Source organism: Hypomesus nipponensis, chromosome 12 (genome assembly GCF_054491055.1).
Source record: "Hypomesus nipponensis isolate SF chromosome 12, ASM5449105v1, whole genome shotgun sequence".
In the NCBI taxonomy this organism is placed as follows: Eukaryota; Metazoa; Chordata; class Actinopteri; order Osmeriformes; family Osmeridae; genus Hypomesus; species Hypomesus nipponensis.
In genome coordinates, this window is record NC_140372.1 from 14,583,941 (window position 1) to 14,599,882 (window position 15,942).

Genomic DNA, 15,942 nt, shown 5'->3' on the forward strand with positions numbered 1-15,942 from the left:
ATAGTGTTTTCCTTCATGGAATAAAATGTAGCCAGCCCAAGTCAATCAAGGTAAGTGCAAGGATCAGACTTATTTCTGGATTTAATTCATTGCTCCATTACAATGATCATTGTGGTTGCAGTATATTATGAGATTTCTTCCAGTTAAATCAAAATACTTCATCTTCTCCCTTTCCCTTTGAAGTGACGCGTATGCATATTGATTCTAAAAGGCTGTTTATGTAATCAGTTAAGCCTGGGGAATTTAATTTGAGGGTTATTTCTGTGTAGATTGGAGTTTATTGTGTGAAGGGTCTACCTGAGAGGCAGAGGTTAGGAGCGGAGAATCTTTCCCTGAGAGGAAGGTTGGAAGCAGGTTGTGTCCCCCCTGGGAGAGAGATGACAAAGGAGGATTTCTCTCCTGTGAGAGAGGTGAGGAGCTTAGAATCCTGTGGCCTCTCCCCTGAAAGAAAGATTAGAATTATACAGAGGTTAGAATAATATGGTCTCCTTTGAGAAAGACAAGCTGTGGGGGGACTTTAAGGGTTCAACCTTGTTCTGGTGGACTGGTGGAGACACTATGTTTTCAAAAAAGAAATGCGTGTTTCTAGGAGTGGAATCAATCAAAACAAATGTTTTATAAAGCGCACAATTCAACCTTCTTTTGAGTATCTAATTCCAACTCACAGGGAGTCTAAATGTTATTAGTTAACGGATGCATATTTTAGCCATTTTGAAACAGTTTCAAACTGAAAAGAGGTACATTGCAACAAGCTAAACGTGTGCAGAGTGTGTAAATGTGAATTTAAAGTGATTCAAAGACAATTAGATAGTGCCTACTTATACTCCAGGGCAGAAGAATTCAAAGCCTCCCCCGGCCGGCACGACTCAGATTTGGGGGAGCTGTGAAATCAGACTTTGATGAGATTCCTGGTGCGTTCCTTCACAGCAGCACATATGGGAGGATAGTGGAACAGATAGAGATTAGAGTAACCAGTGGGTGATTAAGAAACATGCTTTATCTGTTACTAGTTGGGTGACAGTTTAACTTTTTAGAATTACATTTTTGGGTAACACTTTAGAATAATGGTCCTTTGTTAATGAGTAGCTATGCAGGAAGTAATAGGTAGTTCTACATTAACACTGAATTTAATACTATAAACTAATATGGAACCAAGATTAACTAAGCAGTAAGTAATAGCGAATTTAGTATAAAGGTAGTTCCTTGGTAGGTATTTGATTATTACTACGCATACAAAAATTTCGGACTCAGTGTGCAAGGGCCTTTAGGGTTAGGCATGTAGGCTACTTACTTATTAATTATTTAGCCATTATGTTGGACTCAGTTTGTCATCACAGTTTGTTGAATGTGTTGAATGTTTAATTCCAAAATACATATTTTTTTGTTTAAATGCTAGGCTTCATCATTGTGCCAAACAAAGAATGTTTAATTCAGACATATAAAAAAATGCTTTATTCTTGCATGCCCGTGTGCATTTTTGCATTATGTAGGATTTTCTTTTACCATTTCATGGAAATCTTCCAGTGCATATAATTTAAAAAAAAATATTATCCAATCACTGCATTTGTTTTATGTTGTAAATCTTGTGAGGTGACATGTTAGGGAGGTGTTAACATGTTTTTCACTTTGAAATAATGGTCCAGGTTACAGTTACTGTGGGATGACAAGGTAACTCTTAAGTAATTAGTGAATAGTTAACATGTTTGTCACTTTAAAATAATGGTCCACATAACAAGTAGACTAGTTACTGCAGGATTACAAGGTAACACTTGAGTAAATAGTGAGGAGTTAACATGTTTGTCACTTTAAAATAATGGTCCACATCACAAGTAGGTCCTGCAGGATTACAAGGTAACACTTGAGTAATTAGTGAGGAGTTAACATGTTTGTCACTTTAAAATAATTGTCCACATCACAACTAGTTTCTGCAGGATGACAATGTAACGCTCGAGTAACTAGTGAGGAGTTATACTGGTTTTCACAAGTAATAGGCCTATAATAAGTCCAATTTTATATTTGACACATACGGTACAGGCATACATTTCTGTGAGGCACTAGTGATATTCTAACAAACATTATAATCTGAAAGATTTAGTTTTGCGCTTATTGCAACATAAATGCAGGATGCAAATTGTTTTTGACAAGAGAACATCAATGTTTATATTCATATCCTAAAGAGAAGTCCTCCTAAGGCGGTTACTGTAACATAAAGGTAGGTCTCTGGAGTCTGAGACATTTAACTGACACTCGAGCTCATAATAGTAAACTAATCCAATCATGAAAGTGTCAGCATCACTTCCTAATTATTAAAAATGTTAAACAAATTATCATTATTTGTATTATACATTGTTTAAGTTTGAAATAAACAGAGAACATACATCCATCCTTTGGTAAAAGTAGTCAAAATCTCAACCTGTAGTTAACGTATTTGGGGGGATATAATATTCATAAACTGGTTTCCACAAAGAACCCATTTGAGGCACAAGCTTATGAAAAGTTATGACCATGTTAAGAGTGAAACAACCAAATTGTTCACTTTTTAGACATGTTACTTTTGTGATTAGTAATTAATTGGTTATTCTTTCTTGATTGGTGATAGTTCATAAGTAGTTCTCAAGAGGATACATGTATTTAGTAATAACCAAATACCTGCCAAGGAACTACCTTTCTTGTAAATTAGCTATTACTTACTGCTAAGTTAATCTTGGTTCCATATTAGTTAATAGTATTAAATTCAGTGTTAATGTAGAACTACCTATTACTTCCTGCATAGCTACTTGTTAACAACGGACCATTATTCTAAAGTGTTACCCATTTTGGTTGTTGCTTGGTTTCCTGGACACAATAGATATAAAAAAGAATAAATACATTCATGAAACATTTGGGACTCATACAAAAAAGAAAATATCTGAAAGGAAATAATGTGAGAAAAGGGCTTTTTTTGTTCTGGGCTCTACTTAGAACAACAATGGGGTATGATTTTATGGTACGTTGCCACTTTAGGAATTATTCTAGGCTAAGTCGGTAACCATAGCTTTAAATCACCATTCCATGTACCATACACTCATATATAAATTAACATTCAGATTTTGTCAAATTCATGCAGACAGGCCCAGCTTTCAGTTGCAATGTACATTGTGATATTTATTTTGGCCTTTTAGGAGTGTGATTGGCTGTCAGAGAGTTCACAAGTTCACCAACAGCAGGCTTTACTGAAAAACAGATCAGGAAGATTCCAGTAAAAAACATTCAGCAACAAGACCTTCTCATCTGAAGGCGTCTTACTTCTTCAGGAAAAAGAAGGGAGGAAGTGAAAGGAGCGAACCTCTACCCGCTAACATGCCAGCAGGTGTCTTTTCTAACAGGGATCAAAGATCATGAGGCTGCTGTACACCTGGAGATTGAAGAGCTGTTGGGGGTGTTAGATTAGATCAGATTAATGATGTTTTAATCCAGACACAATAGACACATGCTGTGGGGTTTTCCTCTCTTCTTTTTCTATTTCTCCTAATCCTTTTCTATCTCTCTCTTTATGTCTATCTCCTGCCACTTCATGGCTTTTCTCTTTTTCCGTCCACCTTCATCTGTATTCCACCTTCTCTCTTTCTTCTTCAGCCTTTCATAGATTCTATGTATTTTCTAGGTTTATTATCATTCAGTGTGTTTGATAAACTGTATCTTCCAAGGCTTCCCGGCAAATAGACACTAAATAACGCTTTCTGTGTTTACGTGTGTGTTTCTGCGTTTGTGCCCTTACATCCTTGAACTCTGAAACTCACACCTTTTTACAATCAACTTTTTACCAACCACCTTTGCTTCAAAGTTCCACCTTAATGTAATTAAAATCAATAAAGGTACATATTGATAAGCGGCAATGTGTATCAGACCCCTAATGCCTTTCCTATCAGAATCCCCCACAACGCGTCACGCATGTCATACTGCATCATGTCTGGTCTTCACCCCGACACAACCTATGCCCACTAATATCATCAGCCTTTATTGGCTAATCATCACGGAGGCATCCCAGTTTCACCTCAGTGGAATGAGGGCCGAGGGTACATTTTTGTTTTCAATTTCAGTTTGTCTGTTTGCATTTGCGTGTGCCGACACTTGATTTTTAGGAGTGTTGTAAAGCTTAATCTGAAAGGACAGGCAAGGATTCTGGTATGGCTCTCTTTCCAGCCACTCAAATGAAAATAAGCATGGATAATTGCTAGGTGACATTGAGCACTGAACGTGTGTGTGTATGGTTAACAGAAGGGATTTATTGAACAACTCTTCATGCAAGGAATTACAGGCTCTCTAAAATCACATATCACTGGGCTATTTAAGATAAACAATATACAGTTCCGTGTTGGCCATGCAAGCCCTATCCATCTGCATGTTATTGGGCTCAATCATAGAAGGGCCTATTTCCAGAATTCTGGAGACCCAATTGTATGGGGCTCTGTTGGATTTGTTGATGTCACTGATCCCTAGGGTCTGACAGTGAGCAGTATCTATCTGCATTGATCTGACTCAATGTATGTGTTTGCTTCTGCCCAAATGGATGGAGTGAAAAAAGATTTAAGCCTGTTTAAGACAGAGCTGCTCATTGATTAAAGAAGTTTAAAGCAAAGTAAATCAGTGATCTCATAAACATCCTCTCATCTGGTCATTGATCCTGTCTGCCATGTTTTAGGTCAGGGGTTTGTATGTGTGTGGAGCGGGTAGAGGAGTTGCCTTCGTATGTGTTATGGCCTTAGCCAAATCAGTACCGTGGATAGCATGCACAGACAGTGTCTTTGTTACCGTGTCCCAGTCAGCAGAGCAAACACATGGCTGGGGCATATCAGCTCATTGGTAAGGAAGCAAAGTAAAAAATGAGCCAGTTCACTTGCACAAGAGTATCAAGTACCGAGAGAGAGGGTGAGGCCCAGATGTCAGCCAAGAAATAGTTTTAAACCTTGTTCTGCCTTATTGTTGCAGACCGCTGTTGACCATAGTGGAGAGTTAGAGAACTTCTACGACTTAGCCACCGAGAGGAAGTCCCTGATTTTGTTTGTTTTGAAACTGTAACTTATGTTAAAGTTGAAAATAACTTGCCTTGAACTGCCTTGACTACCTAAATTTTATGTGGCTTATACCGGTATTGCTCAGTGATTGCCACATTGTGTGTGTGTGTGTGTGTGTGTGTGCTAGGCAGAATGTGTTTGTGAGTGTGTGTAGTTACCATCCAGTCTACATTGTTAAAAGGTAGCTTGCCAACTGCTATCCTTCTATACATTAACATAAAAAGAGGGAAAAAACTCATTTTGAAGATTAAATGACAAGAATACAAAATAATTGATTGTGCAGCAAATCAAAGGATTGTGTCGAGCTTGTGGAGCTGAACCAAAGGGCCTTGGTTGTGTAATGAAGGTAATGGCCCGCTCCTCTCCTCTCTTCACCTCACTGGTCATCTCCTGAGGTTTTATTGGTCCTAGATAGATAAATAGATAGAGAATAGAGAAAGAGGTGGGGGGAGGAAGTGATGGAGATTCTTTGTCGATGTCAGGTTGGAGAGTGGAAGTAAATGGACCGTAAAAGAGGACCGTGTGTGACTTTATTGTGCAGTGACTATATAGTGATGTGAGAGTTGTAATTCCTGGTAGTGGAGCATGCAGCAAATCCAGTAATCGGCATATCATGGAGATGGACAACTTCAGGAAGTTCAGACAGAACTTCCTGGTGATGTCAAAAGAATTTGCAAAGAAGCTTCAGAGATGTTCCATGTGAGGCCATCTGTTTACAGGGACTTGGTTCCACTTCCTCTTAGATACATTTATGTACAGCCATGGCCTAAAGTATTGGGAGCGACATACATTTTGTGTTTGCAAAGTTTGCTAGGCCTTGGCATAAAATGACTGCTAACATAATTTCAGTAAGTCATATCATCAGCACAGGGGAAAGTGTGAACTAGTTCTAGCCAGGTGAAATCACCTTATCGTTATTATTGGATTTTAAGAGCAGATTGACTGCTGTATAAGTGGGGACTATTTGCATATATTGAAAATGTTCGCCCCCAAAAAGCTTTACAAAATATGAAACGTGCCTTATTGGGATTCCAGTATTCTATAGAAACATGTGAAAACATTTTCCTCAAATACTGAACCAGCAAACTTGGCAAAACACAAAATTTGTCATTGCCAAAACTTATGGCCACGACTGTACATGCTCCTTGGTGACACAGGGAAGATTTTTGGTCACAATGGATGACCTCAAGAGAAGCCGTTTTGGAGATATGATGACAAAGTAAGTGTAGTAATTTTAAGTTGATGACCATACAGAATATGATGATTTGTATTCCAGAATATACTGAATACTGAATTGCTTTCCATTTGTATTTTTGAATTTGTAGTACATGTGTGTGTTCTTTAAGGATGAGTAAAGTGGCCAATGGGACAGATAGTACAGGCTTCCACTGCAACCATGCGTAACTAATCCGGCTTTGACTCTTCTTCCTCCAGTTGATGCATTTATTTTACATTTCCGCTCCATAATGAGAAAACCCCAGTAATGAGAAGAGGAACGAGAGAACAATGAAGAGATACATAGAGAGAGATAGTAGACCACACAGACAACGTCACTCCAACAACTATAATCCGTCACAGCTGTGTGTGTGTATGTGTGTGTGTGTGTGTGTGTCTTAGAACAGGAATGCTGTAACTCCCTTTGAGGCAGACAGAGGCAGATATTCCACCTGTCAACTGTTTTATTTGCAATTTCACTTGCAAATTTAATTTAATCCCCCCCATCCCTCCATCCCACCAGCAGCGATCTTGTTTGGCAGACAGCCCTTTCTGTAATCACTTAATCAACCATTTATGATTAAATCAATTAAACCAGGTTAATTAAACCCAATAATTGGGTCATCAGAGCCCTCTGGTGTGTCTGTTAGTAATCTTATTGTACCCCAGGGGTTCACCCCTGTATGCCTCGTGTATGGAGGCAGAATGTAGCCACTGTGTGGCCACATGGTTCTGTAGTTTAGAATGCTGCTATGATCTAGTTTCTCTAATGTGTGTGAGGTAAAGGGTTTTTTGTGTGTCTCACAACAGGCAATATTATGTAGCCCCCACTAGGCCTACCACCAGACTACGCCACCCCTTGAGCTCCCCTGGAAGAGAAAGGGGAACTCCGTCCCAATAGTGGTCCAACACGGGTTCTTTGGGAAAATAATATAAAATATCAATTTTATTCTTGGTTCTCGTTAAAACAAGGTGTCGCTTGGTTGTCAGAGATAAGTACATAGACAATACATTAAATGAATTTCATGGGGAATGGCCAAGCCATTGGGCAAGCGTCCAGAGCCACTAACACCCAGACTAACAGGGGCCAGCGTCCAATACAACATGTTACATTACATTTAGTAGACACTCTTATCCAGAGCGACTTACAGTAAGTACAGGGACATTCCCCACCGAGGCAAGTAGGGTGAAGTGCCTTGCACAAGGACACAACGTCATTTGGTGTGGCCGGGAATCGAACTGGCGACCTTCAGATCACTAGCCCGATTCCCTCACCGCTCAGCCACCTGACTCCCGTGTGAATGAGAGGACACACACTACAAACTCTTTGGCCACACCACTGCACGTGCACCACTTAGGCACATTAAGAAAAGGGGGTTCACGCTTCACTGCATTAAACTGCACAACATGTCGAAGGTGAGAACAACACTCAAGAGGAAAACTGGCCGTACTGTAATCTAGGCTAGGGCCCAATCAATACCCAGGCTATTGATGGAGGGGAATGACACAGGGGAGACAGATACAGAACAAACAAAACAACAACAAAAAAGAAACCCTCTAACCTGTGGCTCACGCTATCTTCCTAACCACAGATATACCACTAGGCCCCCAGGCTAGAGGGGAAAAACAAAACAAATATCATTAACTTCTAAAAGCAGCACCCGTACATACGTGCAAACAACCCAACACAAGGGAACAGCAGCCGACAATGCTGTATAGCTGCGTGCTGCGTGCTGCTATAGCTTCTCCGTGGTCTAAACACTGCGCCCGAGCGCGTCTTGCACCTGGCGTCTATATGCTGTCAGTAAAATAATCACTGCACTGATACACTTGATCATGAGGCGCTTGATCAGGAGGCGCTCAACAAGTTCCTGTCGGCATCTGCTCAATAACACGCTACCGTGTCGCTGCAGACACCACTCCAGAACACGGCTACACTCCACAATCGGGAATGCACGCTCCCGGCATAGGGACCCAAGGTCTATATATCTCCATGCCTGTCCCCACTTTAACTAATTGGAAACCACACCCAGCCCCTACTAGTGACGTCAACCCAGGAGAAAGATGACAGAGGTGAGTAAAAATAAAAGTTCCCTACACTCACGGTCCCACCAGCTACAATCATCTTAGCATAACAGTGAACAAATTCAGCTTTGGGAAGTCAGTAGCTGGGGAACTAAACCATAGTGTAAGAGCATCTACCTCTCACGCTATTCTTGAGGCTTTGAGGTATCACGTGTCACAACTGGCCTCAGTCTCACACAGGCCTCTCAATACATCCCACATATTCCATAACCATACCACTTATCAAACATCTCCTTTTCTCTGATGAGATGAAACATCCTACCAATTAGATTTGTTCCTTTCAGACCTGTCTCACTCTAGCAGACAGTAGAAACCATTAATCTCATTTAATAAGATGCTTTTTACAATCCCACCTCAAGAATCCTGTCTTCCTACCCGAGCATCCTGCATTTGTATTTTAAATTCACTTCCGTATGTCTCTCTCTCCCCCTCTCTAAGCATTCATGTCAGACAACTTCTCTTTCTCTACATTTCTCTGAACAGCACTGAAAAATAGTCTCACTCAGAGAGAGTATGGATTGTGTAAGGAGCCGCCAAGACACCCTTTGTTTCGCGGCTGAGTTAAAGGAAGGAAGAGGTGCACACAATGCCTTGCATTGTTTGTTTCATTTAACAGTAGCTAAATGAAACATACCTCTTTTTTCTTGTTTAGTGTCCAGTGAATAACTATTCAGTTGTATCCAGTTAATCAACAATTTCAGCAAATAAAAACATTCTAAGGAAATAATTCAAAATAAAGTTTGTAGATGTCCCATTAGCATCAAAATACATGAACTGAATGAATGAATTAAGACACAAACGCACAGATATTATGTATATAATACTGTATGCTTCTTCCTTTGTCTTTTGTTTACGTGTGTCTGTGAATCTCCCATCTCTTTCAAATCAATTCTAAATCTAAAACTGACTAATAGGCCCCCTCCCTCTAAGTTTTTTCAGGGGTCCATTAAGGAGATGATGAGTTTGGTTAATGAGGTGCATGGGCCCAGTTTTTTGTGATAATTTCACAAGTCTTTGGTTCAAAATCAAGGACGGAGACTTGACGAGGAACTATGCTTATTATCTGTCTTTCTATATGCCTTTCCGTTGTTATCTGTTGTCATTCTTTCCACTCTTTCTCTTTCTCTCTCTAATTTTCTTGTCTGTGTCGGTCTGTCTGTCTCTCTTTGACTGCTTATGTATTTTCATTTTTTTCTCTCTTGGTATCAATATCCCTCACTCTCATAGTGTAAGCAGGTCAAAGGTCAAAACATTCACATCCATCCCTCTCTCCAATCCGGTCTCTTTACTTATTTCTATCCTACTTTTGTATTCTCCTTATCTACTGTACCAATTGACCTCTTTTCTCCTCTACTTATACTGTTCTTTCCTTCCACCAGGTTGTCTTCTCTCCGCTGTGCCATCACTATGAAGAGTCCTATGTTGGCACTGCTGTTGCTGTGTCTTTGTGTGCCTGGGCACTGTAACTGCCAGGCTGAATGCCTCTCCTGCGCCCAGCTTCTGCCAAAAGAACTCAACTTTAACATCATGGTGAGATAACCTGCACCATGGCCCTTATTCTCTCTGTCTTTCTCTTAGTCTCTCATCTCTTTCTTTTTACTGGCTGCATGGCTCCATTCAAGGCCATAGCTAAGGCCACAAAACCACATGCTCCAACCTCAAACCTGGGTCTGAATCTTGGTCAGCAATGCCCTGTCAGTCCCCCTCTCAGTTCTCCTTATGTTGTTACATTACGTTACATTTATGCATTTAGCAAACGCTTTTTTCCAAAGCGACTTCCAAAGAGAGTTTAACAAAAGTGCATAGGTCACTGATAATAACGAGATAGCCCCAAACTTTGTGGGTAGCCAAAACATGACGCATCCATTGTGAAAACGAAATAAGTCCCAAAGGGAAGAACCATAAGAGCATTAAACAATTTAACAACATGAACCTCAAAAGCGCAAGGGTATACCTGTGAAAAAACAAAGCAAGCAACAAAGATACATTACACAGCAAGTACAATAGTTTTTAGTCAGTTACAGCTAACCAACAAGAGCAACAAGACTCTCAATAAGAGTCATTGTGATCCTGAAACATCAGGTCCAGCCAATCATTTCTAAAGGCTCCGTCACACCATAACGTTCTAGTTAACGTTCTCTGAAAGTTCTAATCGTTCAATTTCGAGCGTTCTAGGGGGAGGTGGACACATCTGGCGTGTGACTAACGTGTGACTATGACGCATGACTAGCGTGGGACTGACGCATGAGGAGCGTGTAACATATCTATGGTAACAGCCATAGATATATATATATCTATGGTAACAGCGACCAAGACACCCCTGAAAACTATAGTGTATGACGACGTGTCACTGTGTTGCGACGACGTGTGACGAAAGCAAACGATGAAAACGAACGCTAGGGCTCGTTAACTGGCTAGCGATAGCCAAACCCGTGTAACGTTAGTCAAACGTTCCACAAACGTTCTTCAGTGTTATCCAGCGTTTAAAATTAAACGTTGAAGAACGCTGGTCTCCATGAGAACTTTTGTGCATGTTCAAAACTTTTTTTTTTTTTTTTTGACCAGCGTTCTCCGACGATCACCGACGATTACCGACGATTACCAACGTCACTAGCGTCCACAACAGTACACAACCGGGAAACAATGCAATGTTGGGCTGTGAGGAGATAGCAAACTTCACTGAAACTACGTTGAATCAACATTCCGCTGTCAACGCTAATTTCAGTGAACCAACGCCAGACTCTGATGTTGATTCAACATCATTTTGCACCCTTATTTAATATTGAAACAACGTTGAAATCACAACCCAAAATCAACGCGATATTAACGGTATTTCCACCAATATTACTATTGAAACAACGTACTCATAACCTAACTATAGTTCAACATGACTTCAATGGTATTTCAATCGATATGAAACCACAAAACGTAGCCTGTAATGGGTGAAAATGTCCTGCTTACAGCTAGGATTAATGTTATGAAGGCTCTCCTACACATTAGGTTTATGTGATATGTAAATGAAAAAAATACAATTTTTATTAGTAAAAATATTTACTTATAAATAAATACAAACTTTCACTCCTGCTGTTTGGCGTCCAGCCCCACAGTCTGGGGCATAGCAAAGTCATTTGTGTGGCCTGGGCAAATGCAAATTCTGAGATTCCTGTCCCCATTTGCTGAGTTAGGGCATCTAAAACAGAAAACATACAAACAAACACAAAGTTATAACTTTCAGTTGTGAATTTTTATGCTGATGAATGTTCTCTGTGTAATCAAGTCTGCAGTCAAACTTTCCAACGTTCCACCCCATTATGTTACGACCGTTTCTTACGTTTATTTGTTAAAGATTTGCCACAGCAACTAAGAAAAGTAGCCTCCTACATTGATATATCTTTACACTATCTCAAACTAACACGAGGTTCCTGGCAGAGGATGAAGGGGTTACTGTCGCATATTCCAGGGTGATTGAGAGATCAATGTTGTTATAGATCATGAAAGAAAAAACGATTCAATCAAATCCCTTTAGCTAATACACTCATTTAGAACTATTGAGTTGATGACCAATGAGCTCAGAGACTATTTAGGATGACAATCAAGAAAGAGCAGCAGGTTAGACATCAGCTGTCACAAATAAGGGTTATCTTTGCTGTGCACACTCATACAAAGCATGGACATGCAAACACACACACTAATTACACATTTTCACACTCACTTTCAAGTTGTAAGAGTCAATAAAGAGACATTATCACCAGTGTCACTAATCTCAAAGTCTCTATCCCTCTCTAGCCTCCAAACTCTCACCTCCACATATCCACATCCATCCATTAATCACTTTACCAAACTCTTCTCTTCCCCTTATCTCATTTGCCCTTTTCTCATACCTCATTCCCTTTCTCTGACTCATGATATTACCCCCCTGGCATTTGAGTTTTAAATTGTGTTGACTAATTGATTTCTGAGGATAGATATGTCCTCCCTCCCCCAAACACACACACACAAGTCCCCCCCATTGCCCCCTCCTTGTTCCTTAGCTCTGCGTTTGTTTGTATTGCTGTCATTCCCTTTTGCATCCGGGACTATGAAAAGAAAATTCAACTCAGTCGTTTTGCTGACCATGCCCTTGAAGGAGGGTAATGGCTAAGAATATAATAAAATAATACAATTAACACCTCATCCCTTTCTTTGGTATCAAAACCAAAGCAGCTGTGACGTCTACTGGTCGACTAGTCTGGGCTTGGCGTCACACACACAAGCACATACATGCACACACTCCTGCGTATAGAGTTCTCAGGCTTGGTCCTTGTCCTTGAGCTGGAGGAAAGGCTGTCAGAGATAAAATTAGCTGTGAAAGTGGTGTCCATTTCAATTCTGACGCACTGAAACATCTCCACTGAGAGTTTTACAGATGAGGGTAAAAGGAAGTAAAGAGGTTTAATTTGTTGTTGCTTTCTCTGTCTTTCTCTTTCCCTGAGTTTTTCATGTTCTCGTTCTGTTTCTTTAAAATCCACATCTGCACCAGGCCAGGGTGCATTCACACAGGTACTCCACAGAGACCTTAGGGTTAGGGGTATGGTCACACTCTTCATGAATTTGTCATTATGTAAACATGGAATTGCTTTTTGTTTTTCAAATACTGTGATGTAGCTTTAACACCACAGTCTGTGTGTTTGTATGTGTGTTTTTCTGTGGTTGCATTTCTTAGGTATGTGTGGTGGAGTGTGAGGGCAGCATCTCTTCAGCATACACCTGGGACCTCTGTCGCAAGGCAGCACAGTTCCCCTCCCTGTCTCTAGGGGGCACCATGCTAAAACGAGCACAGGAGCGGGTGGAAGCTCTGCTGCCAGAAGCAGAGGAAGAACAGGGGCAGGAGGGATTCCTGTATGGCCCAACTGTTCAGCGTTACGACCAGGTGTCCCATGCTCTCGGCCTGGACCAGCTGGATTTGGACAGCTGGAACAATCAGCTTGCAGGCTCCGCTGGCTACAACTCGCAGCAGCCTCGGGCTGAGGAGGAAGTCGAGGGGGAAGGGGTGGAGGAGGGAGAAGTTGCAATGGAGCAGGGGCAGGAAGGAGCAGGGCTGAGCCTGTCAAAGCGCTTTGGGGGCTTTCTCAAAGGGAAGCACGGTTACAGGAAGTTGATGGACCCAGGGAGGTCGTTCCAGAAGCGTTATGGAGGGTTTATTGGCGTTCGTAAATCTGCCCGCAAGTGGAACAACCAGAAACGCTTCAGTGAGTTCCTGAAGCAGTACCTGGGGATGAGCACCAGGGCCAGCGAGTACAACAGCATGTCTGAGGACTTCACCCAGCAGAGCGAGGTGTAGCCCCACCCATAACCCTGTCCATAACACATGACACATGGCCCAGGCTCTAGACCAAGCCTCAAACATCACATACTGAAGGCTACTTTATACCCCATTGCTTGACATGTCGTGCAACAGTTTTTGGGCCATTAACCAACATTCTATTGTCGGATGACTTCAAAGATGTAATTGTTGTTATTCAAAAGTATATACCCAATAGCGACAGCGGGTTGCAACACTGTACTGCCAATCCACTTTGACAATTCATAATTTAATACATGCTTGCCTTTATTCCCTCTACAAATTGATATTACAATTTGTTACTTTACAAACTACTAAGAAATCCATTAACAGAGTTGCTAACGAGCCTAATATTTTACGTTTACCATATATCCATGAACGTGTATTCATGTATTGGATCCTGATGCCTTGCTCTCAAATAACCATGGCAAATTTGGTACTTCTTATGTCTCTGCAACATGCAGGATAACCGTCGCAATGTCACCAGAGTGAAGTAGTTCAGAGATAAAGTAACTTAGAGTATAAACTATCATTGCAACATTTTGATGCTCAGTTGTAGCCCGACATGTTGAGTAATGGATTATAAACCAACCTTATTACCTGCAACCCGCAAACAACCCTGTTTCAACCCTGCCCCATAGAAACATCCACACACACATACACACACACATACTTAAACATACAGTACCAGTCAAAAGTTTGGACAGAAAATGTGTACTGGTACTGTATGCATGTACATGAATACACCTCTCAAAGTAAAATTTGCCACCTTGGAGAATGATCTATCCTGACCACAACCTCATGGATATTCACAATGAAGTCAAACACATGGATCACTTCAGCTTCAGCCTTACATATTCTCTCATAGATGAGAATGATAACATGTTGATAAAGATAAGGTAATAAGCATAAACTATTAATGAAGTGTGTATAATTAGATTTTCTGAAAAATCCCATCCAAATACTGTTACTTTACAGGACGACAATAAACAACAGTAAAAAAAAGGCAAACTTGCTTCATGCTGTTCTATCAGTTGCATCATTTTCAAAGCCATTTTGCCTTTATTTGTCATAAGGATGCAACAGCAGTTTCTGTTGTTTTAAGTTGTTAGCATTTTGTTGCTTGGACATTCAGTGAAAAACTGATGAACACAACCTTCTGGTCACCAAGGTAGCAATGGCTATCTGACATCAAAGCAGTTTCTACCAAAGTACATTTTACGATGGGTTACCACAAGTTAAGATTTGGCAAAGCTGTCATCCCAGTACCACCTAAGCATCACTTTGCACCTACCCCATCACTATTTTTACTTGTTACAAGGCTCAGGGCATGTTCATTATTATGCCTATACCACCCCCTGTGGCTGACAGTAGTATCGCAGTCCATGAATTGGATCAGAATCGATCACAATGAATGATAATGGGTGAGTTTCGACCAATCCCAGTATTCCAATATTCAGTCAATCTTTCAACTGAAAAAATTGCCTTTAGATAGCTTTCTAGGAAACGGTTCTGTCATGAGTATTGATCTTGAGTGTTTATGTATGCAGACAAAGCATATTTATTGTATAAATTGTGGTTAACTATGATAACAATTGTTGCCATGTATGAATTTGATGTGGTTGTTCAATATAAAACCTGTACATAACAGATATTGGACATATCAATAAAGATAGTTTACTATTTCCTTTGTGACTTTTCATGCAGCAAATGATTCTGCGTCTGGAATTGTTTTGTTCCATAATGTTGCACACTCTTTTCAAATTCTACAAATCTATTAGAGTTCTACAATGCTCTTCAGTATGCATGACATAGATTTTCACAATAAAACTGCAAAATGGTGTATTCACTCTCATTACATACAATATTGATGCTTCAGCTCTCCTCTTAGTCTGTCACATTATTCTGCATATACATTTATAAATTGGAACAGTAAAGAGTCAAAGCAAAAAAGAGCTGCAGGTCTTATATTGCTTAAGAGTGGTTTTGTTCATTATTATTTTAAACAAAGCATTTGTTCAACATTCCTTTTGGCCCGTTAGACCATCTTTACTTTCACTTTCCCTTCAGCTGTTTTAAACCAGCTGTTAAAGCAGTCTAAATTCAATCTGCTACGACACATAGCAAAGATTCAACAGATCAATAAAGTTGTTTCTCAAGTGAATGATATTCATGCAACACTCCATGCAGGTCCAAATGTTCCATATAACTCAGATACAAATTCATTCAAAATTTCCAATCAAAGCTATACAGCTGTCTTCCAGTTAG

The 15,942-nt window shown here is 40.3% G+C and overlaps 1 protein-coding gene across 1 annotated transcript; it reads left to right on the forward strand.

Annotated features, from left to right (window-relative positions):
- Positions 1-9,761: 9,761 nt before the first annotated feature.
- pnoca (prepronociceptin a) lies at positions 9,762-13,901 on the forward strand. Its single transcript, XM_084668272.1, has 2 exons — positions 9,762-9,884; positions 13,057-13,901. The coding sequence occupies exons 1-2, from the start codon at positions 9,762-9,764 to the stop codon at positions 13,672-13,674; spliced, it is 741 nt and encodes a 246-aa protein (XP_084524398.1). The 3' UTR covers positions 13,675-13,901.
- The last annotated feature ends 2,041 nt before the right edge of the window (positions 13,902-15,942 follow it).